At 38.8% G+C, this 27849-nt stretch overlaps 1 protein-coding gene across 5 annotated transcripts in view; it reads left to right on the top strand.

Moving 5' to 3' along the window:
- DMXL2 (Dmx like 2) overlaps positions 1 to 27849 on the top strand; it is a 210201-nt gene that overhangs the window by 167275 nt on the left and 15077 nt on the right. For 4 of the 5 annotated variants that reach the window (XM_023732477.1, XM_012555896.2, XM_023732478.1 and 1 more), the window contains 4 exons: positions 18967 to 19215; positions 21902 to 22080; positions 25668 to 25798; positions 27473 to 27558. In XM_023732477.1, the coding sequence (XP_023588245.1) occupies positions 18967 to 19215; positions 21902 to 22080; positions 25668 to 25798; positions 27473 to 27558 (645 nt within the window). The remainder of the gene's footprint in view (positions 1 to 18966; positions 19216 to 21901; positions 22081 to 25667; positions 25799 to 27472; positions 27559 to 27849) is intronic. The other variant, XR_002824321.1, reaches the window with a different exon arrangement.

Raw genomic sequence — 27849 nt, 5'->3', positions numbered from 1 at the left:
ACACCACTTATCTATTGTCTATTTAATATTCCCCCCACCCCTCCCATACCTCGTAACCAACAAAGATTGTTACTTTTTGTGTGTGAACTTTTTCATGAGTTTTTACAGTAGAGGTCTCATACAATATTTGTCCTCTTGTGATTGACTTATTTCACTCAGCATAATGTCCTCCAGTTTCATCCATGTTATGAAATGCTTCACAGATTCATCATTCTTCTTTATTGTTGCATAATACTCCATTGTATGTATGTACCATAGTTTATCTTTCATCTGTTGAAGGACATCTAGGTTGTTTCCATCTTTTTGCTATTGTGAACAATGCTGCAGTGAACATGGGTGTGCATATGTCTATTCATGTGACCACTCTTATTTCTCTAGGATATATTCCGGAGTGGGATTGCCGGATCATATGGTATTTCTATTTCTAGATTTCTAAGGAAGTGCCATATCATTTTCCAAAATGGTTGTATCATTTTTCATTCCCACCAGCAGTGCATAAGAGTTCCGATCTCCCCGCAGCCTCTCCAACATTTGTTATTTCCAGTGTTTTTGATTAGTGCCAGTAATGCCGGAGTGAGATGGTATCTCATTGTGGTTTTAATCTGCATGTCTCTAATGGCTAGTGATGGCGAGCATTTCCTCATGTGTCTGTTGGCCGCTTGAATGTCTTCTTTGGTGAAGTGTCTGTTCATTTCGTTTGCCCATTTTTAAATTGGATTATTTGTCTTTTTGTTGTAGAGGTGTTGGATTTTCTTGTAGATTATAGAGATTAGACCTTTGTCTGACTTGTAATGTCCAAAAATTTTTCCCCAGTCTGTAGGTTCTCTTTTTACTCTTTTGGTGAAGTCTTTTGAAGAGCATAAGTGTTTGATTTTTAGAAGATCCCAGTTATCTAGCTTGTCTTATACAGTTTGTGTGTTGTTGGTTATGGTTTGTATCCTGTTCATGCAGTGTATTAGGACCTCTAGCATTGATCCTATTTTTTCTTCTATGAACTTTATAGTTTTTGGCTTTATATTTAGGTCTTTGATCCATTTTGAACTAGTTTTTGAATATGGTGTGAGGTATGGGTCCTGTTTCATTTTTTTGCAGATGGACATCCAGTTTTGCTAGCACCATTTGTTAAAAAGACTGTCTTTTCCCCATTTGATGGACTGTGGGCCCTTGTCGAAGATCAGGTGACCTTAGGTGGATGGATTTACATCTGGGTTCTCAATTCTGTACCACTGGTTAATGTATCTGTCGTTGTACCAGTACCAGGCTGTTTTGACTACCATAGCTGTATAGTAGGTTCTGAGGTCAGGTAGTGTGAGTCCTCCTACTTTATTCTTCTTCTTCAGTAGTGCTTTACTTACCCAGGACTTCCTCCCTTTCCATGTAAAGTGGGTGATTAGTTTTTCTATCTCTTTAAAGAATGTTGTTGGTATTTGGATTGGGATTGCATTGTATTTGTAAATTGCTTTGGGTAGAATTGTCATTGTCACAATGTTGAGTCTACCTATCCATGAGCATGGTATGTTTTTCCATTGATGTAAATCCCTTTGGGTTTCTTGCAGTCGTGTTTTATAGTTTTCTTTGTATAGGTCTTTTACATCCCTGGTTAGATTTATTCCTAAGTATTTTATTTTTTTAGAGGCTATTATAAATGATATTGTTTTCCTGATTTTCTTTTCATCTTTCTCTTTATTGGTGTGTAGGAATCCAACTGATTTTTGTATGTTTCTCTTGTATCCTGCTCCTCTGCTTAATCTTTGTATTAGTTCCAGTGGTTTTCTCATGGAGTCTTTATGGTTTTCTATGTATAGTATCGTATCATCTGCAAACAGGGACAGTTTACCTTTTTCATTACCAATTTGGATGCCCTTTATTTCTTTTTCTTGCCTTATTGCTCTAGCTAGGACTTTCAGCACAGTATTAAATAGGAGTGGAGATAAAGAGCATCCTTGTCTTGTTCCTGTTGTCAAGGGGAATGTTTTCAACCTCTCTCCATTAAGAATGACGTTGGCCGTTGGTTTTGCATAGATGCCCTTTATTATGTTGAGAAATTTCACCTCTATACCTATTTTATTGAGAGTTTTTATCAAGAATGTGTGTTTGACTTTGTCAGATGCCTTTTCTGCATCAGTTGAGATGATCGTGTGATTCTTTTCTTTCCTTTTATTTATGTGGTGGATTACATTGGTTGATTTTCTAATGTTGAAGTATGCTTGCATACCTGGTATGAATCCTACTGTGGTATATTATTTTTTTGATAAGATGCTGAATTGTATTGGCTAGAATTTTGTTGAGAATTTTTGTGTCTATATTCATGAGAGACATTGGTCTGTAATTTTCTTTTTTTTGTGGCATCTTTGCCTGGTTTTGGTATCGGGGTTATGCTGGCTTCATAGAATGAATTCAGAAGTGTTGTTTCCTTTTCTGTGTTCTGAAATAGTTTGAGTAGTACTGGTACAACTCTTCTCTGAGTGTTTGGTAGAATTCACCAGTGAAGCCATCTGGGCCAGGGCTCTTTTTTGTTGGGAGTTTTTTTTTTAAATTACCTTTTCAGTTTCTTGGTATGAGTCTGTTCAGGTTTTCAACATGACTTTGTTTTAGTTTGTGTAGGTAGTGTGTTTCTAGAAATTTATCCATTTCCTCTAGGTTTTCAAATTTGTTGGAGTATAGTTTTTCTTAATATTCTGTTATGATCCTTTTTATTTCAGTTGGGTCTGTTGTAATGTTCTCCATTTCATTTCTTATTTGGGTTATTTGTGTCCTCTCCTGTTTTTCTTTTGTCAGTCTGGCCAGTGGTTTGTCGATTTTGTTGATTCTTTCAAAGAACCAACTTTTGGTTTTGCTGATTCTTTCTGTTGTTTTTCTGTTCTTTATTTCATTTATTTCTACTCTGATCTTTATTATTTCCTTTCTTCTGGTGTCTGTGGGCTTTTTTTGCTGTTCTGTTTCTATTTGTTTGAGTTGTGTACTTAATGTTTTGATTTTATCCCTTTCTTCTTTTTTGATGTGTGCATCTATTGCTATAAATTGCCCTCTGAGGACTGCCTTTTGCTGTGTTCCAAAGGTTTTGGTATGATGTATTTTCATTCTCATTTGATTCTAGGAATTTTTTGATTCCATCTCTGATTTCTTCTGTTACCCAGTGGTTTGTAAGCAGGGTGTTATTCAGTTTCGATGTAATTTTTTTTCTAGCTCTTTCTGTTGTTAATTTCTACCTTGATGGCATTGTGGTCAGAGAAAATACATTGTATTATCTCAGCATTTTGGATCTTGTTGAGGATTGCTCTGTGGCCAAAGATGTGGTCTGTTCTGGAGAACGTTCCATGTGCATTGGAAAAGAAAGTGTACTTTGCAGCTGTTGGGTAGAGTGTTCTACATATGTCTATGAAGTCAAGTTGGCTGATGGTGCCCTTTAGGTCTTCTGTATCTTTGCTGAGTTTCTTTTAATATGTTCTGTCCTTTACTAAGAGTGGTGTGTTGAAGTCTCCTACTATTGTTGTGGAACTGTCAATTTCTCTTTTCAGTGCTGTTAGAGTTTGTTTTATATATTTTGGAGCCCTGTGATTGGGTGCGTAGATGTTTATTATGGTTATGTCTTCAGGATGGATTGTCCCCTTAATCATTATATAGTATTCTTCTTTGTCTTTTATGGTGGGTTTTGCTTTAAAGTCTGTTTTATCTGAGATTAGTATTGCCACTCCTGCTCTTTTTTAGTAGTTGTTTGCTTGATATATTTTTTCCTAACATTTGATTTTTAATAAGTTTATGTCTTTGTTTCTGAGGTGTGTCTCTTGTAGACAGCATATTGATGGATCCTGTTTTTTCATCCATTCTGTCACTCTCTGTCTCTTTATGGGTGCATTTCAGCCATTTACGTTTAGTGTAATTATTGATAGGTGTGAGTTTGTTGCTATCATTTTGTAGTACTTTTGTTTGTGGTGCTGATGTTTTCTTTGTTCCTCTTACTCTCATGTGCTGACTTCCTTTTGTTTGTAGATTTTTTTCATTTCTTTTGTTTTTGTAGGTTTTGTTTTTACTGAGACTTTATGTCTTTCCTCTTTATTTTTATGAGTAGGTTTGTTAACTTTGTTGGGGGTTACCGTAAAATTTACCTTATCTTTCTAAGTTTGAAACAATCTGTTATTACTTGGTATCGCCTTGCCTTCCTCTGCATTAGGTTTTATACCTACAACGTTTATTCCCTATATTATTGTTCTGATGTTGTTGTCATTTACAGATCAACTGCTCTGATTTCCTGTTTTACTTCTTTTGGTTTTGGATAGTCCTTGAGAGTTTATTTCCTAGATTGGTATCTGGCTGGTACAATCCTGCATCCTAGATTGATCCTGTGAGCTGAAGTTGTTTGTTCTCAGATCAAAGGACTCCCTTTAATAATTCTTGTAAATTTAGTTTGGTTTTTACATAGTCTGTTAATTTCTGTTTATCTGGAAATGTCCTAATTTCACCATCATATTTGAATGAGAATTTGCAGGATTTCTTAGTTGGCAGTTTTTTTCTTTCAAGGTTTTATGTACGTCATCCCATTGCCTTTTTGCCTGCATGGTTTCTGCTGAATAATCAGAGTTCAGTCTTATTGTTTCTCCTCTGTATGTGACTTTTTGTTTTTCTCGAGCTGCTCTCAAGATTGTCTTTGGTGTTGGCAAGTGTGATTATGATATGCCTTGGTGATTTTCTTTTGGGGTCTGTCCTATATGGGGTTTGTTGAGCTTCTTGGATGACCAGCTGTTCATCTTTCATGATACTGGGGAAGTTTTCTGTCAGCAATTCTTCAGTGATCCTCTCTGTGTTTTCTGTTTTCTCCCCTGTTCTAGAATTCCAATCACTCGAAAATTTTTGCTATTGAGTGTATCCCTCATAATTCTCAGGGTCTCTTCATTTTTCTTCATTCTTTTTTCTGCGGTTTCCTCAAACAGAGTTGTTTCCAAGTGTTTGTCTTGAATTTCGCTGATGCTGTCTTCCACCGTTTCAACCTGCTCCTCAACCCTTGTATGGCACTGTCCATTTTTTAAATCTTGTTGTTTATCTTTTGGATTTCTAATTGTTGTTTTTGTATGATTTCTAGTTGTGAATTTATTTTGGCATTTTCCTTTATTATTTTCCTGAATTCTTCCATTTTTTTGTCCATATTTTCCATGAATTTGTCTATTTTTTCCTCATTTTTGTCTGCTTTTTGCTTCAACTCTTTGATAGCTCTGAGTATTAGAGATTTGAATTCCCTATCAGGTAGTTCTAATTCCTTTTCTTCTCTTGAAGGTCATCTGGTGTTTTATTTTGGACACGTACTGGAACCATCCTGTCCTGTTTTTGTAAATGTTTTGATGTTGTCTGCTGTCTTCGGAGCATTAAGTAGTTATTTTTCTTGTTTATTGATTGTAGATTGGTTTGTTTTGGCCTGTTTTTTTGTTTTATTTGGCTATGTCTGAGCAAGTGGCTATGTGTTCTTTGTTGTTTTCTCATCTGTGGGCATGATACTTTTCACCTCCTTCTCCAACTGGCAGCGTCAGTTGCTTAGATGTGGTACTGCAGGGCAGGTCTAGCTCAAGAGGAGTTGCTGGGATGTGTTGTTTGTGGCACCTTCTACAGCCACCAGGGTGGGCCAGTAATCAGTGCAGGTCAGTTTCTGGTAGGCCGTGCCTGTGCTGCTTGGTGGTGTGATGTTTAGTGCATGGTGCATGTAGGCTGGATGGAGGGGGGGAGATTGTGATGTGTGGAGCTAAGATGGGTATGGGAGAGAGAAGAGAGAGAAGAGAGGAACAGAAACCAAAAATGTACAAACAAACATAAAAGAGTGCTAGGGGAGCTTGCCGTTGGAGTGGAGAGATGAGAGACTATGAAATGGAGAAAACCAAAAAGGAGAAAAAGAAGAAAAAAAATGAGTAAATAAAAATTTGAAAGGAAAAAGAAAAGCAAAGCTCCCAGGGATCACACCAGTGTGGCTGCGAGGTCTGGGAAAGTTGCTCCCAGCCCGTGAAGTACATCCTGGCTAGAAGGCATAGAGGTGTCACTCAGCGCCATGTATTTAGGGGACAGGAAGAGAAGGGAAGTATAGAGAGACGAGAAACTGAGTAATGAAGAAAGACAAAAAGGGAAAAAGAGGGAAAAGAAAAGAAACAAAAAGAACAAGAACTCCCCCCCCCCAAAAATGGAAAATAAAAAACACCAAAAAGAAGAAGAAAGAAATGTCCTCAGGGATCCCTGTGTGCATCTTCACAAACTGAGGGGTAGGTCCCAAGCCACGCCGTACTGCCTGGCTAGAACTGGCTTCCAGTTTGGGAATAGAAAAAGAAAACAATCAAAGAAACAATTCAGTACAAACAAAAAAAATCCCCGGGTCCCACCAGCATGGCAGCACGGGCTGGGAAGTAGTCTCACGTTTGAGTGGCGTTTCACAGCGTTTCAGCAAGAAGCAAATGTTGTGCATGGAGCCAGGTATTTGAGAGCAAGGAGAGGGAGGTGGTGAGAGGTAAGGAAGAGATCTAAAGAGTGGAAAAAAGCCACACCAGCAGCCAACAAATGGCACTTAGGGAGCAGGCCAGTGCGGGCGGGTGGAATCCAAGTGACACTGGTGTGAAGCTGATGCTTCCCGGCCAAGAGACTGTGGCCACAGGAAACAGAGGAGGCCGAGTGGGGGTGAAGAGTGGTGGGGGATGGGAAAGCATATATCACTGGTTACTGGTTGTTCTATCCCCTGCTGGAAGCTCTGTGAAGCTGCTTTCTCAGACCCCGTGTTGGCTGGTCTCTGATAGGAGTCCAGGATGGCGGATCCGTGCTGCGTTAGCTGATAGGGGACCTCTGCATGTATCTCTCCTAGCTCTCTGTTCGCTGTCAGTTTCTTATTCCATTTGGTGCTTAGCTGAGTTCTTTATCACTTCATTTGATGTTTAGGGTTTCAGGATTGCCATTTTCTGTGTTTGGCTTAGTTTTTCAGATCTTTGCTGTGGAGGGATGGTGTGGTGCTTCTGCCTGTAGTGCCATGTTGCCTGGAAGTCTCCTCTACAATTCCTTTTTTTTTTAAAGGTAGTAACTTAGTTTCTCAGTTGTTGCTTTTTGTGGATTTGGTGAATGGTTTTTGTTTTTTGTTTGTTTTTGATGATTCTTCTGCTATGGATTAGGAATTATTAAGTAGTATAATGTCTGGCTGCTAACCAAAAGGTTGGCAATTCGAATCTTCTAGCTGCTTCTTAGAAACCTTATGGGGCAGTTCCACTCTGTCCTGTCGGGTCACTATAGGTCGGAATCAACTTGACGGGAATGGATTTGGTTTTCTTTTTTTTAAATATAATGTTGCTTGAAGACTCAGAAAGTTAAGGCTTCAGAAATGAGCCGTGTTAGGCAGAGCCAGCATTGCACCTGAGACAGGCGCACCACGCCGTCCCCCTGCAGCAAAAATCCTAAAAAGTAAGAAAAACAGATACAATCATCAATCCTGGAAACCTGAGAATAGAATGAAGAGATAAATAACTAGTACAAACACCGAATGGAAGAAGAAACTGACAGAAAACAGAGAGCGAGGAGAGATACAGAGTGGAGGTCCCCTTGCCAGCTAACATGGTACAGTGTCACCATCTTGAAACAGAGCCAACAATGACTCTGGCCAGGGAATATGGGAATGCAGCTTCACAGAGCTCCCAGCAGAGCACCTGGTAACCAGAGAAACACGCTTTCTCACCCCTCACCCTTCTGGTGAGGAGTAGCAAGAAACTGCCCATCCCAGCAGCCTCCACCACAAGGGTCCACAATACGATCTTCCCCACCCCCCAGGCCCACTCTGCCCACTTCTACTGTGTGGCTTTTTTTTTTTCTCTGTTTTTCATTTCTTTTTTCATTTTCTTTCTTCCTAACCTGATATACCACCTCCCCTCCCCACCGGCTCCCAGGTCTGCTCCACCCTCACTTGCTGGCCCCCACAATGCTGGTGTTTTTTTTTTCTCTTTCTTCCTTGCATCTAGTTCCATACACCACTTCCCCCTTCTTCCCACAGGCCCCTGCCATGCTGCTGTGGCTAGAAAGCCACCAGGCTGCCACTACCCTGGGTCTACCCCGCCCCCACCCGCTGGCCTCCATCACACCACCTTTTTTTTCTTTATTTTCCTCCTTTCTCCCTCTCATCTAGCCCCATATGCCACCTCCCCTCTCTTCCTACCAGCCCCCGGGTCTGCCCTGCCCCCATTGTACCACCAATTCTTTCTTTTCATCTCCCAGCTCGCCCTGTATGCAAACTCCCCCATTTCCCAGTACACCACTGTGTTAGTCATCTAGTGCTGCTATAACAGAAATGCCGGAAGTGGATGGCTTTAACAAGGAAATGTTTATTTTCTGACAGTAAAGTAGGCTAAAAGTCCAAATTCAGGGCATCAGCTCCAGGGGAAGGCTTTCTCTCTGTTGGCCTTTTTCTCATCAGTGTTCTCCTGGACTAGGAGCTTCTCCACACAGGGACCCCGGGTCCAGAGGATGCACTCTGCTCCTGGAACTGCTTTATTGGTGGTACGAGGTCTCCCAGTCTCTCTGCTCACTTCTCTCCTTTATATCTTGAGAGATTGCCTCAGGACACAATCCAATCTTATAGATTGAGTCCTGCCTTACTAACACAGCTGCTACCCATCCTCCCTCATTAACATCATAGAGGCAGGATTTACAACATATAAGAATATCACGCAATACCAGAAATCATGGCCCAGCCAAACTGACACATTTTTGGGGGGACGTAATTCAATCCATGACATTCCACTCTTCGGCCCCCCCAGAATCACATCCTTGCAACATGGAAAACATATTCACCCCATCATAACATATCAAAAGTCTTAACTCCAAGTCCAAAATCCAAAAATTCCTCTTCATCTGTGAAATCTAGAATACAAGTTATTTGCTTCGAAGGTTACAATGGCAGAACAGGCACAAGCTAGACATCTCCATTACAAATGGGAGAAACTGGAGGGAAAGAAGGAATAACAGGCACCAAGCAAGTCCGCAGAACACATTACATTACCCTCAAGGCTTTGAAAATAATCTTCTGTCCTCGGAGACAATTTACACAATGGTTCTGCCCTCCAGACTCTAGGTATTAGCCACACTTTCCAGATTCTGAGTGGAGGCTCCTCAGCCCTGGGCTTCAGCTCTGCCTTCCAGGCCCACTGGGACAGCAACTCTACTCCCTTGGCTTTAGGCGTGCCATTCTCCCAGTCCATCTGAGTGGCGAATCCATCCTTAGAAGCACCAGGGCCATGGCTCCATCCTTTGAAACCCCTGAGGTCATGGCCATACCTTTTGAGACGGAGGCAGCTCAGCTTCTTGCGTCCCTCGTCTCTTCAGCTTGTTTCCTGGTTTCTTAGCCTCTCGGCTGCTCAGGTCTCACCCCCGCATCTGCCCTGTTGGGGCAAGTATTCCAAAGCTCAGTACCTCCACCAATAAGTGCCTGGAGGCACCCCTCTCCACCAGAAAGCCTCGTGCCCACAGGCACTCAACTCTCACTGTGTGGGTCGGCAAGCCTAGCTCCACCGATTAAGTACCTGGAGGCACCCCACTCTACCAGGAAGCCTCCTGTGCACAGCCACTCAGCTCTCTCACTCTATGGGTTGGCTCCAGTGCCATCTCGCACTGGTCTCCTGGTTCTGCTGCTGTTGGTTCTCTGCCACTGCCACTTCTCTGCTGTTGCAGGTTCTTTGCTGCTGCTGGTCCTTTGCTCCTGCTACTGCTCTATCCATTCACAGTTTCAAAACCACTTCCACATTTTAAGTATCTGTTAGAGCAGCACCCCACTCTCTCAGTACCAAATTCTGTCTTAGTCATCTAGTGCTGCTATAACAGAAGTACCACAAGTGGATGGCTTTAACATAGAGACATTTATTTCCCCACAGTAAAGTAGGCTAAGAGTCCAAACTCAGGGCATCAGTTCCAGGGGAAGGCTTTCTCTCTGTCGGCCTTCTTCTCATCAGTGTTCCCCGTGGAGGGACCCCAGGTCCAAAGGATGCACTCAGCTCCTGGAACTGCTTTATTGGTGGTACGAGGTTCCCGTCTCTCTGCTCACTTCTCTCTTTCATATCTCGAGAGATTGCCTCAGGACACAATCCAATCTTGTAGATTGAGTCCTACCTTACTAACACAACTGCCACCCATCCTCCCTCATTAACATCATAGAGGCAGGATTTACAACAGATAAGAAAATCACAAATACTAGGAATCATGGCCCAGCCAAATTGACATACACATTTTTTTGGGGACATAATCCAGTCAATGACAACCACTGTGGCTAGAGACCCATTGACCTGCCACCATCCCTGGCCTGCCCTGCCCACACCCACTGGCTCCCTCTTTATCACCATTTTTTTCTGTTTATCTCTTTCTTTTCTTATCCCCTCACCAAGCCCCATAAGCTACCTCTCCTCCCTTCCCACTGGCCTCTGGGTCTGTCCCACCCTTACCAGCCCTCATTTTCTTCCTTCTTTTTTTTTCCCTCCTAGCCCCATATGCCACCTTCCCCTCCTTTCTACCAGCCCCGGCAGCACCGCTGAGGATAGAGTGCCACTGGAGCACTGGCTTGCTGCTGCCCTGGGTCTCCCCGCCTCCACCTACCAGCCCCCCTGCGCTGCCATTTTTTTTTCTTTTCTTTTTTCTTCTTCTTTTCTTTAACCCTCCTATCTGTCACTGTACACCATCTCTTCTTCCTTCCCACGGGCCTGTAGGTCTGTCCCCTCGCCACCTGTCATCTTCACTGCCCTGCCCTTTTTTTCTTTTTTCCTCCTTTTTCTCTCCCACCTAGCCCCATATGCTACATGCCTCCCCCCCTTTCTGCTGGCCTATGCTGCGCTGCCACAGCTAGAGTATCCTGGCACTCAGTACGCTGCCACACTTGGCCTGCGCTGACCCTCCCCTCCAGCCACTCGGACAGTGGCAGAATGGTAGGAAGCAAGCTTGTACCACTCTCCATCTGACACTCCTGCTCATCTGATGAGGGACTGTGAATGCTGCCACATTGCAGAACCAACATCAGAAAGCAGACAGCGCCCACTCAGTCCGCCCTCAGCCTCCTCGCCAAACAAGTGTACAGCGAAGTGGGCTTGCCCTGCCTGCTGCTGCCTTGCCAACCCAGATAAGGTGGTGAGAACTATTGTGCCCATAGATGAGCAAGCAGCAAAGAACACCAGGCCTGCAAGCCCTGACATACCAAAACAACAAAAAAGCAGAATGAAACAATGAACATATGATCAATAAATAAAGAAAATAATTCCTTAAAGTCTTGGAGAGAGCAAACTATCAAAACGTATGAAAAAGTGGGACAAGATGCCTCCAGCAAGTGACAAAAATAAAGAATCAGATAGCCTTCCAGTAGAAGAAAAAGCATGGAACTACGTGACGTGGGATTCAAAAGACTAATGTTTAGGGTTCTCCAAGATATTAGGAAAGAGATCAGGGAAAATGCAGACAAAACCAAGGAAAAAAATAGACGAAATCATGGAAAACAAACAAAACCAATGAAAACATAGCCAAAATCAAGGAAAACATGGACAAAACAATAGAAGAATTCAGGAAAAAAAATACAAGAACAAAGCTTCAAAATAAATAAACAATTATAAATCATACAAAAACAGCAACTAGAAACCCAAAGATAAACAACAAAATTTCAGAAAAAGACAACACAATAGAAGATCTTAAGAGCAAATCTGAAACAATGAAAAACAGAATCAGCAACATTGAAGACAATCCATGGATGCCATTTTGTTGAGGAAAAATCAGAGAAAAGAATGAAAAATGTGGAGTTCTGTGGAAACAATCAAGAGCAAATACTTGGGCGTGATTGGAGTTCCAGAATGGGGAGAAAATAGAAAACACAGAAGATTGAAGATTTGCTGTCAGAAAACCTCCCAAATATCATGAAAGATAAAAAGCTGACCACCCAAGAAGCTCAGTGAACCCCTTATAGGATGGAGCCCAAACGAAAATCACCAAGACATATCAAAATCAAACTTGCCAAAAACAGAGACAAAGAAAGAATCCTGAGAGCAGCTCAAGAAGAATGAAAAGTCGTTTACAAAGGAGAAACAATAAGACTAAACGCTGATTATTCAGTAGAAACTATGCAGGCAAGAAGACAATGGGATGACATATAAAACCTTGAAAGAAAAAAACTGCCAACCAAGAATAATAGATTCTGTAAATCTCTCTCAAATACAGTGGTGAAATTAGAACATTTCCAGAAATATGAAAGTTAAGGGAATTTGTAATAACCAAACCAAACTTACAAGAAATATTAAAGGGAGTCCTTAAGTTAGAGAAACAACAACTGGAGTCTGGGACACAGGACAGCATCATCCAGATAGCAACCTAGGTAAGGAGCTCTCGGTAATAAAGCTAAAAGACTTAAAACAAGGAAATAGAGACATCAATATATAAAAGATGACAACGTCAAAACAATAAAAGGAATAAACGGTGTAGGTACAGAACTTTCAAATGGAGAGGAAGTCAAAGCGATATCAAGTAATAAAAGACTGGTTCAAACTCAGGGAGATAAGGGTAGATTTCAAGGTAACCACAAAGAGAGTTAACAAGCCTACTCATCAAAATAAAAAAGAAGAAAATCAAAGACTCAGTAAACGCAAAATCCATAATAATGAAAGAAATGAGAAGAAAATCCACAAACAAAAGGAACTCAGCATGTGAAAGTGAGAGGAACAAAGAAAACGTCAGCACCACAAAAAAAGGCACGCCAATATGACATCAATACACTCACACTTACTGATAATCATGCTGAATGTAAATGGCTTAAATGCACCCGTAAAGAGACAGAGACAGTGGCAGAATGGATTTAAAAAAAAACCAAAATGAAAAAAATTATGACCTATCAATATGCTGTCTACAACAGACACACCTTAGACACAAAGACATAAATATATGAAAAATCAAAGGATGGAAAAAATATATCAAGTAAACAGTAACCAAAAAAGAGTAGTGGCTGTATAAATCTAAGATAAAATAGAGTTTAAGACAAACTCCACCATAAAAGACAAGGTAGGACATTTTATAGTCATTAAAGGGGAAATCCAACAAGAAGACATAACCTTAATAAATATGTACTCATTCAACAACAGGGCTCCAGAAACATAAACTGTAACAGCACTGGAAAGAGAAATACACAGTTCCACAATAATAGTAGGAGACTTCAACACACCACTCTCAGTAAAGGGCAGAACATCTAGAAAGAAACTCAGTAAATACATGGAGGATCTAAGGGCCATAATCAACCAGCTTGACTTCATCGACATATGTAGAACACTCAGCCCAACAACAGCAAAATATAGATTCTTTTCCAACGTACATGTATCATTCTCCAGAACAGACTATGTTTTAGGCAGCAGAACACTCAAGTAATCCAAAACATCAAAACAATCTCTCTGATCACAATGCCATAAAAGTAGAAATCAGTAACAGGAAGGGCAAGGAAAAAAATCAAATACTGTACGTGGAAACTGAGTAACACCTTGCTTAAAAAGAACTCAATAATAGAAAAATCAAAGAGGGAATTTAAAAAATTCCTAGAATCAAATGAGAATGAAAATGCATTATAGCAAAACCTTTGGGACACAGCAGAGGCAGTGCTCAGAGGTCAATTTATAGCAATAAGCGCACTCATCAAAAAAGAAGAACAGGCCAAAATCAAGATCTTAGCCCTACAACTCGAACAAATAGAAAGAGAACCACAAAAGAAGCCCACAGGCACCAGAAAAAAGAAAATAATAAAGATTAAAGAAGATGTAAATGAAATAAAGATGAGAAAAACAATAGACTCAACAAGACCAAAAGTTGGTTCTTTGAAAAGATCAATAAAATGGACAAACCAGTGGCCAAACTGAAAACAAAAACAAAAACAAAACAAAACAAAACAAAAAACAGGAGAGGAAGCAAATAACCCAAAAAAGAAGGGGGACATTACAACAGACCCAACTGAAATAAAAAGGATCTTAAGACAAAACACTATGAAAAATTATACTACAACAAAATTGAGAAACTAGAAGAAATAAGAAAATTTCTAGAAACACACTACCTACCTAAATTAACACAAACTGAGATAGAAAATGTGAACAGACTGATAACAAGAGAAGATTGAAGAGGTAATATAAAAACTAGCCCGAACAGCTTCACTGGAGAATTCTGCCAAACATTCAGAGAAGAGCTCACACCAATACTACTCAAACTATTTCAGAGCATAGAAAAGGAAGGAATACTCCCATATCCATTCTATGAAGCCAGCATAATCCTGATACCAAAGCCAAGCAAAGACACCACAAAAAAGAAAATTACAGACCAATGTCTCTCATGAATATAGATCCAAAAATTCTCAACAAAATTCTAGCCAATAGAATTTAGCATCGTATCAAAAAATAATACACCATGACCAAGTGGGATTCATACCAGGTATTTAAGGATAATTCAACATTAGAAGATGAATCAGCATAATCCACCACATGAATAGAACAAAAGAGAAGAATCAGATGATCATTTGATAAAGTCCAGCACCCATTCCTGATAAAAACTCTCAATAAAATAGGAATAGAAGGGAAATTCCTTAACATAATAAAGGGCATCTATGCAAAACTGGTAGCTAGCATCATTCTCAAAGGACAGAGGCTGAAAGCATTCCCCCTGAGAACGGGAACAACACTTCTATTTAACATTGTCCTGGAAGTCCTAGCTAGTGCAGTAAGGCAAGAAAAAGAAATAAGGGGCATCCAGATTGGAAAGGAAGAAGTAAAGCTATCCCTAATCACAGATGATAGGATCTTATACATAGAGAACCCCACAGATTTCACAAGAAAACTACTAGAACTAATAGAAGTGTTCAGCAGAGTACCATTTATAATAGCACCTAAAAAGATAAAATACTTCGGAATAAATCTAACCTGGGACGTTAAAGACCTATACGAAGAAAACTACAGAACACTACTGTAAGAAACCAAAAGAGACCTACCATGCTGTGGTAAACATACCATGCTGTGGATAGGAAGAATTAATGTTGTGAAAATGTCAGTTCTACCCAAAGCAATCTATAGGTATAATGCAGTCCTGATCCAAATACCAACAGTATTCTTTAACAAGATGGAAAACTAATCACCAACTTTATACAGAAAAGAAAGAGGCTCTGGATAAGCAAAGAATTGTTGAAGATGAAGAACAAAGTAGGAAGCCTCACACTACCTGATCTCAGAACCTACTATATAGCCACAGTTGTCAGAAGAGCCCGGTACTGGTACGACAACAGAAACATAGACCAGTGGAACAGAATTGAGAACCCAGATGTGAATCTATCTGCCTATGATCAGCTGATCTTTGATAAAACACCGAAGTCTATTAAATGGAGAAAAGACAGACTTTTTAACAAATGGTGCTGGCAAAACTGGATGCTGTCTGTAAAAAAAAAATGAAAGAGGACCCATTCCTCACACCATACAAAAAAAAAAACTCAATGACTTAAATATGAAAACTTAAATGATAGATATCATGGAAAAAAATAGGAATATGCTAGGGGCCCTAATACATGCATAAATTGAATACAAACCATAGCTAACAATGTACAACCAGAAGATAAACAAGATAACTGGGATCTTCTAAAAATTAAATACGCTCATCAGAGACTTCACCAAAAGAGTAAAAAGAGAACCTACAGACTGGGAAAAATTTTTTGGCTACAACATACCTGACAAGGGTCACATTTCTAAAATCTATAGAATACTTCAACACCTCAATAACAAAAAGGCAAATAATCCAGTTAAAAAATGGGCAAAGGATACAAACAGACAATTCACCAAAGAAGACATTCAAGCAGCTTACAGATAAATGAGGAAATGCTTGCATTCGCTAGCCATAAGAGAAATGCAAATCAAAACTACAGTGAGATACCATCTCACCCCTATGTTACTGGCACGAATCAAAAAAACAGAAAATAACAAATATTGGAGAGGTTTTGGGAAGATTGGAACTCTTATGCACTGCTGGTGAGAATTTAAAATGGTACAACCATTATGGAGAACAATATGGCATTGCCTTAAAAGGATAAAAATAGTAATACCATGTCATGGTTTGAATTATGTCCCCCCAAAAATGTGCGTATCAATTTGGCTGGGCCGTGATTCCCAGAATTGTGTGGTTGGCCTGCATTTTGTGATTGTAATTTTATGTTAAAGAGGATTAGGGTGGGATTGTAACACCACCTTTACCCAGGTCACATCCCTGATCCAGTGTAAAGGGAGTTTCCCTGGGGTAAAGGGAAGCAAGCAGAGAATTGGGGACCTCATACCATCAAGAAAGCAGTGCCAGGAGCAGAGCACATCCTTTGGACCAGGGTCCCTGTGTAGAGAAGCTCCTAGTTCGGGGGAACACCAAAGAGAAGAAGGCCGACAGAGAGAGAAAGCCTTCCCCTGGAGCTGACCCCATGAATTTGGACTTTCAGCCTACCTTACTGTGAAGAAATAAATTTCTCTTTGTTAAAGCCATCCACTTGCGGTATTTCTGGTATAGCAGCACTAGATGACTAAGGCATGCCGTATGATCCAGCAGTCCCACTCCTAGGAATGTATCCTAGAGAAATAAGAGCCGTCACACCAACACCCATGTTCCCTGCAACACTAGTCAGAATAGCAAAAAGATGGAAACAACCTAAATGCCCATCAATAGATGAACGGATAAGCGAATTACGGTACATACACACAGTGGAATACTATGCAACAATAAAGAACAATGATGAATCCGCAGAACATCTCACAACAAGGATGAATCTGGAGGGCATTATGCTGAGTGAGATAAGTCAGTCACAAAAGGACAACTATTATAAAAACAAGAAAATTTTACACACAGAAGAAAAAAATCCTTTGATGGTGATAACGGAGGGGGGAGGTAGGGAGGGGAAATCACTAACTAGATAATAGACTTTTATTAACTTTGTTGAAGGGAGACAACATAACTGTTTGGGGAAATCAGCATAACGTGAACAAGGCAAGGTCATAGAAGCTTCCTAGATACATCCAGTCACCTTGAGGGACCAGCTGAGGACTGGGCACCATAGTTTTGGGAGACATCTAGGTCAATTGGCATAACATAGTCCCTAAAGATAATGTTCTACAACCTACTTTGGTGTGTAGTGTCTGGGGTCTTAAAGCTTGTTAGCAGCCATCTAAGATACATCTATTGGTCCCATCCCATCTGGAGCAAAGAAGAATGAAAAAAAACCAAAGACACAAGGAAAATATTAGTCCAGAGGACTAACGGACCACATGAATGACAGTGTCCACCAGCCTGAGCCCTGAAGATGGTGCCCCACTACAACCAGCTACCACTGATAGGGGTCACAATAGAGGGTCCCAGACAGAGTGGGAGCAAAATGTAGAACAAAATTCAGATTCAGAAAAGAAGACCAGACTTACTGGTCTGACAGGGACTGGAGGAGCCTCCGAGACTCTGGCCCCTGGACACCCTGCTAACTGAAGCCAAGCCCGACGTCCACCTTTCAGCCAAAGATTAGACAGGCTTATAAAACAAACACGCGAGGAACATACTGCTTAGTTCAGTCAAGTATACGAGACCAAATGGGCAGCACCTGCCTAAAAACAAAGCTGAGAAGGCAGGAAGGGACAGGAAAACTGGACGAATGGACAGGGAGAACCCAGGGTGGAAAGGGGGAGAGCGCTGACACATTGTGGGGATTGCAACCAATGTCACAAAACAATTTGTGTATATATTTTTGAATGAGAAACTAATTTGCACTGTGAACTTTTACAAAAAAAAAAAAACTGTTGTGTAGACCAGCATAAAAAAGCAAGATCTTAACATCCTTCATAAGGGTGAGCACTTCATCTTCCTTATTGTTAGAAATTCTGGTTTAGAATCTTAGAGAGCAGTATCACAAACATGAGTTCACAGATGTATCAGAGAAAGTACAATTATTCCAGAAGTGTAAATTCATATTTTAGCATAGGAGGGACCATTTTATGGCACATCTTCCATACTGGTCACCAGTCCTTCTATTCGCTGGTTCAGTATCTTTCTTATTCTCCACATCAATTCAGACCTTCTCCACTCTCCTCAATACCCTTTCCTACTCTGCAATGTCAATTAATTCTTCCTGTAGTTGGTTAATAACTCTCTGAGTCAAAAGTTTAAATGTAAATGGCATTTTCAAAAGTGGCGGTAGAAGGAAGTGGAAAACTCAAAGTGTGTGTTTAAAATTGATTTATGCATAGGTTTCTAGATATATATCGTTTATATTTTAACTTTTTATTTTGAAATAATTAAGACTTAAAAAAAGTTGCAAAACTACTACCAAGAATTTTTGTATACTCTAAACTCAGATTCCCTAAATGTTAACATTTTACCATACTTGCTATATTGTTCATTCTTTCTTTCTCTCAGTGTGTGTGTATAAGCATATATAAGTATATAGTGTGTGTATATATATGTATATATGTTTGTGTTGTGTGATTTTTTTCTGAAATGTTAAAGAGTGAGTCACAGACATGATGCCCCTTTACAGCTAAATATTTCAGCGTGCATTTCCTAAAAACAGATATTCTCTTACATAACTACAGTACAGTTATGCAATTGAATATTTTAACAATAATTTTAGCATTCATTGATGATTCTTACCTGAATCAGATATTACTTGGGGGTTACTTGATGGTATTTTCTACTTCTGTCATTCCTTCTACTTATCATTTGAAATTCTAGTATAAGGAAGACATTTCCCTTCTCTTTTTGTTTGTTCACTCACTTTTGATGTCACTAAAGACTAATAGATTCTTATTTTACTCTATAGGTTATAATCCATTTCTATCATTATTTGTTTTGTTGCTCAAATTATAGAAATATATAGCTTGTGTATTCTAGGTACATACATTTTGCATAAATTTTAAATTTTAAGTTTGGTGCCTTTTGCTCGTATACTTCATATGATGTTATATGCCTTTACAGGTGTGAGCTCACTTATTAATCTGTTGAGTTCAGCCCAAGATGAAGATCAGCCAAAGTTGAACGTTTTGTTGTGTGAAGCTGTCGTTGCTGTTTACTTAAGTTTATTGATCCATGCTCTTGCCACAAATTCCTCCAATGAATTGTTTCGACTTGCAGCCCACCCACTAAATAATCAAATGTGGGCTGCTGTCTTTGGAGGGGGTGCAAAACTGGTTGTGAAGCCTCGAAGACAATCGGAAAATATTTCAGGTGAGATAAGTTTGATACCAATAATCAATTTGTATGTAAATGTAAATTTCTAATATTCAAGTACAGATATGTTTTTTAATGTTTAATGTTTTAAGAATTTTTATAATGAAAATCAATGATTTTAAAAGTATAATCACTTTTGTTAGGATAGTAAATAACTAAACCCATGTTAGAATGAAAAATATAGTTTCAGTTACTTGTTTTTATAGAAGTAGTGTTTTTGAGGTTGATAAACCAGGACATATTGGAGGTTGAAAGAAAGAGGAGAAATAAAAATAAGTGAAGAGACAATATTACAGAATGAGGTCATAGAGAAAGTATAGTTCTTAATTAGAGAAGGAAAATTTAAATAAATCTTTACAGAGTATGCCAGCAGTTGACTGCAGATTAAATTTTTGGTCATGTACAAGATAGCTGTTTCAAAGGTGCATTTTTTTTTTTTTTTTTAGTTTGAGTGTGTGTGTGTGTGTGTGTGTGTGTGTGTGTGTGTTTTCTTCCCTATGGACCAGAATATATTTTTCATCCCACTTTTAATGTTAGGATATGTTGGGGTGTAGACTGATGCCACAGGAGAGGTTTTCATCGTGTTGCTGAAACCTTAGAAAACATCTTAATTCATCCTTAGAAATGGTTAGATTAGAGACGAGCAGTCAGTGGCACAGAGTTTAAATGACACGGGTCTAACCTGTGTCCTTATTGCCAAACATCAAATTAGATACATAAGTTCCTGTGTAAGTCAAAGTAAAAGAGATGATCCCCCCAACTCCCATGGCTTTTACTCCCATTATATGTGAATGACTCTTCATCTTTATCCTCCATCCTGATTGTAAACAAAATGTGATATATACATAAACAATGGAATATTACTTAGCCATAAAAAGAAATGAAGTACTGATAATGCTATCATGTGTATGAACCGCAAAACATTATGCTTAGTGAAAGAAGCCAGGTACAAAAGGCCACATACTGTATGATTCCATTGATATGAAAAGTCCATGATAGATAAATCTATGGAGACAGAGAGCAGATTGATGGTTGCCAGGGGCTGTGGGAAGAGGGAATGAGGAGTGACTACTTAATGGATACAGGTTTTTCTACTGAAGTGATGAAAATATTTTGGAACTCGATAGAGGTGGTAATTGCACAACATTATAGAATGTGTGCCACTGTATTGTACACTATAAAATGACTAATTGTATGTTATGTAGATTTCACCTCAATTCAAAAAAAAAAAAAGATGAAAAGATGATTTAGACAAGGTTGGTAGTCATGGACAGAGTGAAAAATGATCATGTTCTGGATATAATTTAGGATATTGCTGATGGTATTTGCTGATGACTTGTGTGGGGGTATAAGAGAAAGAGAGGAGTAGAGATAGAATTATCATTTTCTGTGATGGGGAGATTTCAGAGAGGAGCAGGTTGGCGTCTCCTTTCTGGCCCTACCATATCTAATTGGTTTCTGAATTCTTTTGATATTTCTATTATGTATCTAATCCTTCCTCTCAGTTTTTATCATCACCATACTAGTTGAGGCCCTTCTATGTCATGTTCATACACCTTCCTCTCTAATTCATCAAACTATACCTCATCATGTGACTAGCTTAAGAAGCTGTAGTGTGAATTGCAGGTAGGATAAGCTCCCAGCTTATCAGCTGGCTGATCTTAGCCTACCTCTAGACTTTGTCGTTACTGTTAGTCCTCTCCCTGGCTTCTGTGTAGCCAGGTGGTTAAGAGTTGGACTGCTAATCAAAGGGTTGGGAGTTTGAATCCACCAGTTGCTCCTTGGAAACCCTTTGAGGCAGTTCTATTCTGTCCTATAGGGTCACTATGAGTCGGAATTGACTAGACAGCAGTGGGTCATGTACCCAAGCATCTTTTGATCATTTGTTTCTGTTGCCCCTTCCCCTTTTCCCATTGAGTTTTTGCCCTTCCTTTAAGACATGCTTCACATCCTACATATTTCACAAATCTTTCTTGAACAACATAACTAGAAATAATAATCGTCTTTAATACTTATTTGGAGCCTTGGTGGTGCAGTGGTTAAGAGCTTGGCTGCTAACCAAAATGTCAGCAGTTCAAATCCAACTGCTGCTTGGAAACCCTATTGGGCAGTTCTGCTCTATCCTATAGGGTTGCTATGAGTCAGAATTCACTCGACAGCAGCAAGTTTTGGTTTTAATACTTCTTGAATATGCCATTTGTTTAGTACATTGTACATAGAATTACTTTAATCCTTATTCTGTATAGCACATAGGCTGCGTCATGGCAAGATAATCCTTTTATCCTCACCTGCAGCTCTGCCATGGCTGCTGGAAAGCTGACTATAACTAGAAAAGCTTGGAAGCACAGGTGTAAATAATTTTATCTAGACTAAAACATGGCTAGAGTGGGATGAGGAGCCGTGGTGACTCAGGGTCACGCGTTTGGCTGCTAACTGAAAGGTTGGTGGTTCAAACCCACCACCGCTTCTCAGGAGAAAGATATGGCAGTCTGCTTCTGTAAAGATTTAATAGCCTTGGAACCTTATGGAGCAGTTCTGTCTGTCCTATAGGGTCGCTATGAGTCGGAATGACTCGATGGCAGCGGGTTTGGCTTGGATTTAGAGTAGGAAGAAGGAAAAGGTTAATTCTTTGAATTAATAATGGAAATAAATGCTGTTTTTTTTTTCTTCTGTCTTTATTTAGCACCACCAGTTCCTTCCGAAGATGTAGATAAACACCGTAGGCGATTTAACATGCGAATGCTCGTCCCTGGAAGGCCTGTAAAAGATGCTACCCCACCACCAGTGCCTGCAGAAAGACCATCTTACAAAGAAAAATTCATTCCTCCTGAACTTAGTATGTGGGATTATTTTGTCGCAAAGGTAAGGGGCGTGAGGAATGCAAGCTTTAGCTTAAGTACGTCTGTTTTACTAACTCTTGTGTATGTATCACCTGGGAAGGATGGGGCAGCTTCTGGATTGAATCACCACAATTTAGACATTTAATCTCATTTAATGGTCCAGAAAATGAACCATCATAGTAAATGCAGGGATGATCAGATACTTGATGATGGATGAGACAAATTAAAATCATGTAGGACTTAGGTATAAATCTGGTCAGTTTATTAACATATAATTAGGGTCATCCTTTTCTAGTGAGTGGTATACTATCTTGCACCCCTCTTCTGACTATCAAGAGATTGGTCATCATGGATTTAGAGCAAAAGGGGATAGATGGACGTTTGGGTTTTTATCAGGCCATGGTGAGGCCTAATTACTTATCTCTTGTTCCCCTAAAGCAGAGAACACTTCTCTGGGGATCAGAATGCTCATGGTGACTAGATCCATTATAGCCCCATTTCGCACCAAGTTGGGTATATGCTAATATTTATAATAACTGTTCTGCACTTTGCTTGTTTGAGCTCATCAGACTCCCTCTACTGATATGTTTTTCCCTTTTTGTGTGTCAACACTGCTGTTACATTCCTGTGCGTGTGAGTGAGGGAATACATCTCCTACCGGGCCTCCTCCCATTTTGTAATTTTCATTATATCTCATTTTAGAGTTCTTGGAACAAATCCCAGACATCATGAAATTTTATTCATAAATATTATAGTATTTATTTTTTTGAAAAGAAGGATTTTGAACAGAACCATAGTAGCTTTGTCACACGAAACAACAACAACAAACCTTACTGTCATCAAGTATCCAGTGCTCACATTTTCCCAATTGTCCCTTAAGTGTTTTTGTACAGCTGGTTTGTTCAGATCACGATCCAAAATAAAATTTATACATTGCAATTGGTTGAAATGTTCTTAAGTCTCTTTTAATTTACAGGTTCTACCTCCATTTTTTTTTTAACTTGCACCGTTTTTGGAGGAGTGGGAGAGTGTAAGAATTTGTCTTGCAGAATTTCTCGATGGATCTTCTTGGCATCTCCATATTTTGTCCTCTGAACGTGTTCCTCTGAATCCTGTATTTCCTGCACAGGGGAAATTAATCTAGAAGCTTCATTAGTTTCATCATCTTTATCTGACTGGCTTGGGGAGGGAGAGTGCAGAACTGTTTCATAGGTGGTTCTGTATTTTCTGTCAGGAAGCACATAATATCTGGTGGTCTCTCATTTGTGAAGTTAGTTGATGACTGTATTTCAGTGGGACTTTTGAAATTATGACACTAATCATTCATTCTTCATTTGTTTGCCTGAAATACTTTCCTTCATCAACGATTTGGTTGCTCTGAAGTACATTTTGAATGGGAAAGTCGGGATAAATTCTTGATTCTTTGCTTTTATGTACTAGTTTTCAAAATGATGAGTTGACTCTCTAGCATACTACAGAGAAGATCAATGAATTTTGTTTTGTTTTTCATTTTGTTATGATCTGTTAATATTTAGACGTATTTCATGTGTTTTGATCTGTTGCAGTCTTTGTTCTTAGGGATGCACAGGTTATCCCATTTTTGGCCAGTGAGAGTCTCTTCAAGTTTCTGAATCTTTTTGAGTCTATCTCAGCAGTCTTTGATAGTTTCTTTGCTTTCTAGTATGACAAGTTCTGCTAGGCTAATCTTGCATATTTCCTGCCCTAGACTGGATACAACCACTTCTCCAAAGAATATGATTCCTTTTTTTGGGAAACTATATTTAGAAACAATAGTCAGGTGCTGGTGGTGCTCATTGTTACTGGGTTGGTTGTTTCAGATAAGCATCATTTCTAATGACTGTTCATTTTGATGAGTGTATGATAGTTTACTTAATCATTTGCCTATCAGAGATTGCTGTATATATTTTTTCTTTATTATAAATAATGCTGAGATTAATATCTTTTTTAGATAAGGTTGTTCATGTTCTGATTACATCATTAAGAAGTACTGGGTCAAAGGGTAAAAACCTAAATAAGGCTTTGATACATACCGACAGAGTACGTTTCAGATTACCAATTTATACTCTCTTTAGAATTGTGAGAGAGCACATCTGGCTTCACCCTCATTAGCTTTAAATATTCCTGTTTCATTTTTGCTAGTTTGCTAGATTAGGTAATTTTTATTTCCTGTTGGTGACATCAAAAATTTTAGTAAGTTTATTGCCATTTGGTTTTCCACTTTGAGGAATTGACTGTTAATTTTTTAACTGGTTTATTTATTGGGATTATAGTGTTTTTCCTTTCTTTTGTAGACCCTTTATTTATTAAGCATATTATCAACTTATTTATGACTCTTTCTAGATTGTTATTTGCTTTTTAATTTCGTTTGTGATTTTTTTGACATACAGTTTTTAAGTTTATTTAATCATCTACCCATACTTTCCTTTGTGGTTTATTACTTTGTCTTTAAGTTGAGAAAGTCCTTTCCATTAATAAATATGTTTACTTTTATCATTTTATTCTCTTCCTCTATTTCCTTCTCCTCCTCTTCCTTTTTTCTTTTTAACTCTTAGCTCTCTCATTTATCTAGAGTGGATATCAGACTTCATCTCCTTCTTTATCTTCTATCCTCGCAAATAGCTAATTAGTTGTTCTAGCATCATTCATTAAATAATTCTTCTTTCTACCTTCTGATTTATGATGTTATCTTTGTCATAGATTACTTCTTATACAATAGTATTTTTGGACTTTGTTTTTCCATTTATGAATTGCTAGACCACACTTCTATTAATTACATGTTTTCAAATATTCACTTAGAAGTGCTATCTTTCATTTTTAAAAAAGATTTCTCAGCTGTTCTCATCTATTTTTTTCTTCCCTATGAACTTCAGAATAGTCAAGTTCCAAAAAAAGGAAAAGGAAAGATATCCCCATGGGGATTTTTTAAATTGCAGTTACTTAAAACCTATAAATTAACTTCTACAGAGTTACAGTTTTTGCATAGTCTTTTTATATAGCTTTTAGAAAAGTTTGCAGTTTCTTTTACTACAGCTCTCTCACAAAAACCAAAAACCAAACCAGTTGCCATGAGTTGATTCTGACTCCTGGCAACCGCATATGTGTCAGAGTAGAACTGTGCTCCATAGGATTTTCAGTGGCTGATTTTTCAGAAGTAGATTGCCAGGCCATTCTTTCGAGGTGCCTCTGGGTGAACTCGAACCACCAACTTTTCAGTTAGCAGCAAGCACATGAGCCATTTGCCCCACCTAGCTCTCTCATGGTTCTCATAAAGTTTTTCCTTTGAATATTTTATGTTTTTCATTGTATCTTTTTTTTTAGACTTTTCTAACTGGTTATTGCTGATAGATAAGAAGATAACTATTGACTTTTAAGAAAGTATTTATGTTGTTTCTAGGTCCTCAGTTATTTTATTGAGTCTGAGTTTTAGCTGTTTTTTTTTTTTTTTTTGAACCTTTCTATGCCTGTAATTATATGATTTGTGAAAGAAAAATTTTACATAGATTGATACTATTTAAAATGTTTAATTTTAAATTAAGACAAAAATAAACCAATTATATATTAAAAAAATAACTTTACCTTTTATTTTAGCCATTTCTTCCTTTGTCTGATTGTGGTATTATATATGATTCAGATGAAAGCATTCATAGTGATGAAGAGGAAGATGACACTTTTTTTTCAGATACGCAAATCCAAGAGCACCAAGATCCGAATTCCTATAGGTAAATAAGGCTTTTTTGTTGTTGTTTTGTTTTGCTTTTGTAGAAAATACTGCTACTATTAATTTTAAGTAACATTATTAACATGAATTTATATAAGAACTAACTTGTGTTTTTAGGTCAGGAATGCTGTACCTTCCAGGTAGATCTTCAGAGGGTAGAATATTTCCTTCACATCCAGTTTCAAAGAATGCCTTTCATCCAGAAGGCAAGCACAAAACGTTCTTAGAGAGAAAAAAATATGTAATTTATTGATGAACTGGGGAAGCCAGCACAACATGTCCAAGGCAAGGTCATGGAAACTCCAGAGACACATCCAAACTCCCTGAATGACGGAATTACTGGGCTGAGGGCTATGGGACCGTGGTCTTGGGGAACATCTAACTCAATTGGCATAACATAGTTTATAAAGAAAATGTTCTACATTCTACTTTGGTGAGTAGTGTCTGGGGTCCTCAAAGCTTGTGAGCGGCCATCTAAGATACTCCAGTGGTCTCACCCCATTGGGAGCAATGGAGAATGAAAAAAATCAAAGACACAAGGGAAAGATTAGTCCAAAAGATTAATGGACCACACCTATGACAGCCTCCACCAGACTGAGTCCAGCATAACTAGATGGTGCCCAGCTACCATCACTGACTGCTCTGACGGGGATCACAATAGAGGGTCCTGGACAGAGCTGGAGAAAAATGTAGAACAAAATTCTAACTCACAAAAAAAGACCAGACTTACTGGCTTGATAGAGATTGGAGAAACCCCAAGAGTTTGGCCCCTGGACACCCTTTAGCTCAGTAATGAAGTCACTCCTGAGGTTCACCCGTCAGCCAAAGATTAGACAGGCCCATAAAACAAAACGAGACTAAATGGGCACACCAGCCCAGAGGCAAGGACTAGAAGGCAGGAGGGGACAGGAAAGCTGGTAATGGGGAACCCAAGGTCAAGAAGGGAGAGTATTGATATGTTGCGGAGTTGGTAACCAGTGTCACAAAACAATATGTGTACTAATTGTTTAATGAGAAACTAGTTCTGTAAACCTTCATCTAAAATACAATTAAAATATATAGAATTTATTGATGAGCTGTTAGAACTTAACTAGATTCCATGTGACTGTGGTAAATATTTTTCCATGTAATTTTCAGATATTGCAAGTGTGGTATCTTTTCTTTCAGAAACTACAAAGGAGCCATTTTTTGTACAGTAAATATCAATAACAGCTTTTTCCTGGATTGGAGATAGGGTTAAACAATTGACTGGAAACATTACTATGCTTCTGCTTAAAATTATCTCCCTCATAGATTCCTGTGTAGCAATTCATTTGGAGGATAATAATAAGTAGATATTTCTTTTTCCTATAGGTTGGGCCTTTTCCCTTCCCTCTTCTCCCTTAGCTAATCATCCAGGAATTACAGATAGAGTCAGTGTTTTGTTGTTCTGTATCTGTCTCCCTTTCCTTAGACTTGGTATATCTCTGGAGAGAGTTGAATTTGCACAGTGCAGATAACCCATGTCGATAGAATGTAACATATGTCTGTAGCATCTGTTTTTTTTTAGCTCTGTGGTAATTTTACTGTTCTCAGTACATTTAATATTTCTAAATTTCAGCTTCTTTAAAGAATAAATAAAAAACAAGATATTATTTTCCAATTAAGGAGAATTTTTTTCGTTCCCCCTGAACAGCTGGGCTCTACTCCATTTGACAGTGGTTAAGCTGGTACTCCACAATGTCAGGAATTTCTTTCCTATTGCTGGATTGGAATTTTCTGGTGAGTTTGGAATTTGAAAATTAGTGGTATTTAAATATAATAAATCACCATCAAGTTTCCCTTTACAAAATTTATGTAAAAGACCATTTGGTACTAAAAAAATTCTGCATTTGAGATTTTATGAGGTCTTGTTTATTTTAGACTTCAGTCTGTGGTTTTAATTTATAGCAAGAATCACTGTCTACCTAGAAGGTTGGAAGACCAGGAAATTAGACTGGAGGATCTAGACATTTTCTCAGCTCACTTTAGAGAGCTGGGGCTTCCTGTTTGTTGAAAGTGTTAAGAGAATCC

Source organism: Trichechus manatus, unplaced genomic scaffold (genome assembly GCF_000243295.1).
Source record: "Trichechus manatus latirostris isolate Lorelei unplaced genomic scaffold, TriManLat1.0 scaffold00052, whole genome shotgun sequence".
In the NCBI taxonomy this organism is placed as follows: Eukaryota; Metazoa; Chordata; class Mammalia; order Sirenia; family Trichechidae; genus Trichechus; species Trichechus manatus.
Note: the sequence above shows the minus strand (reverse complement) of the source record. Positions and strands in the feature narration are given on the sequence as shown.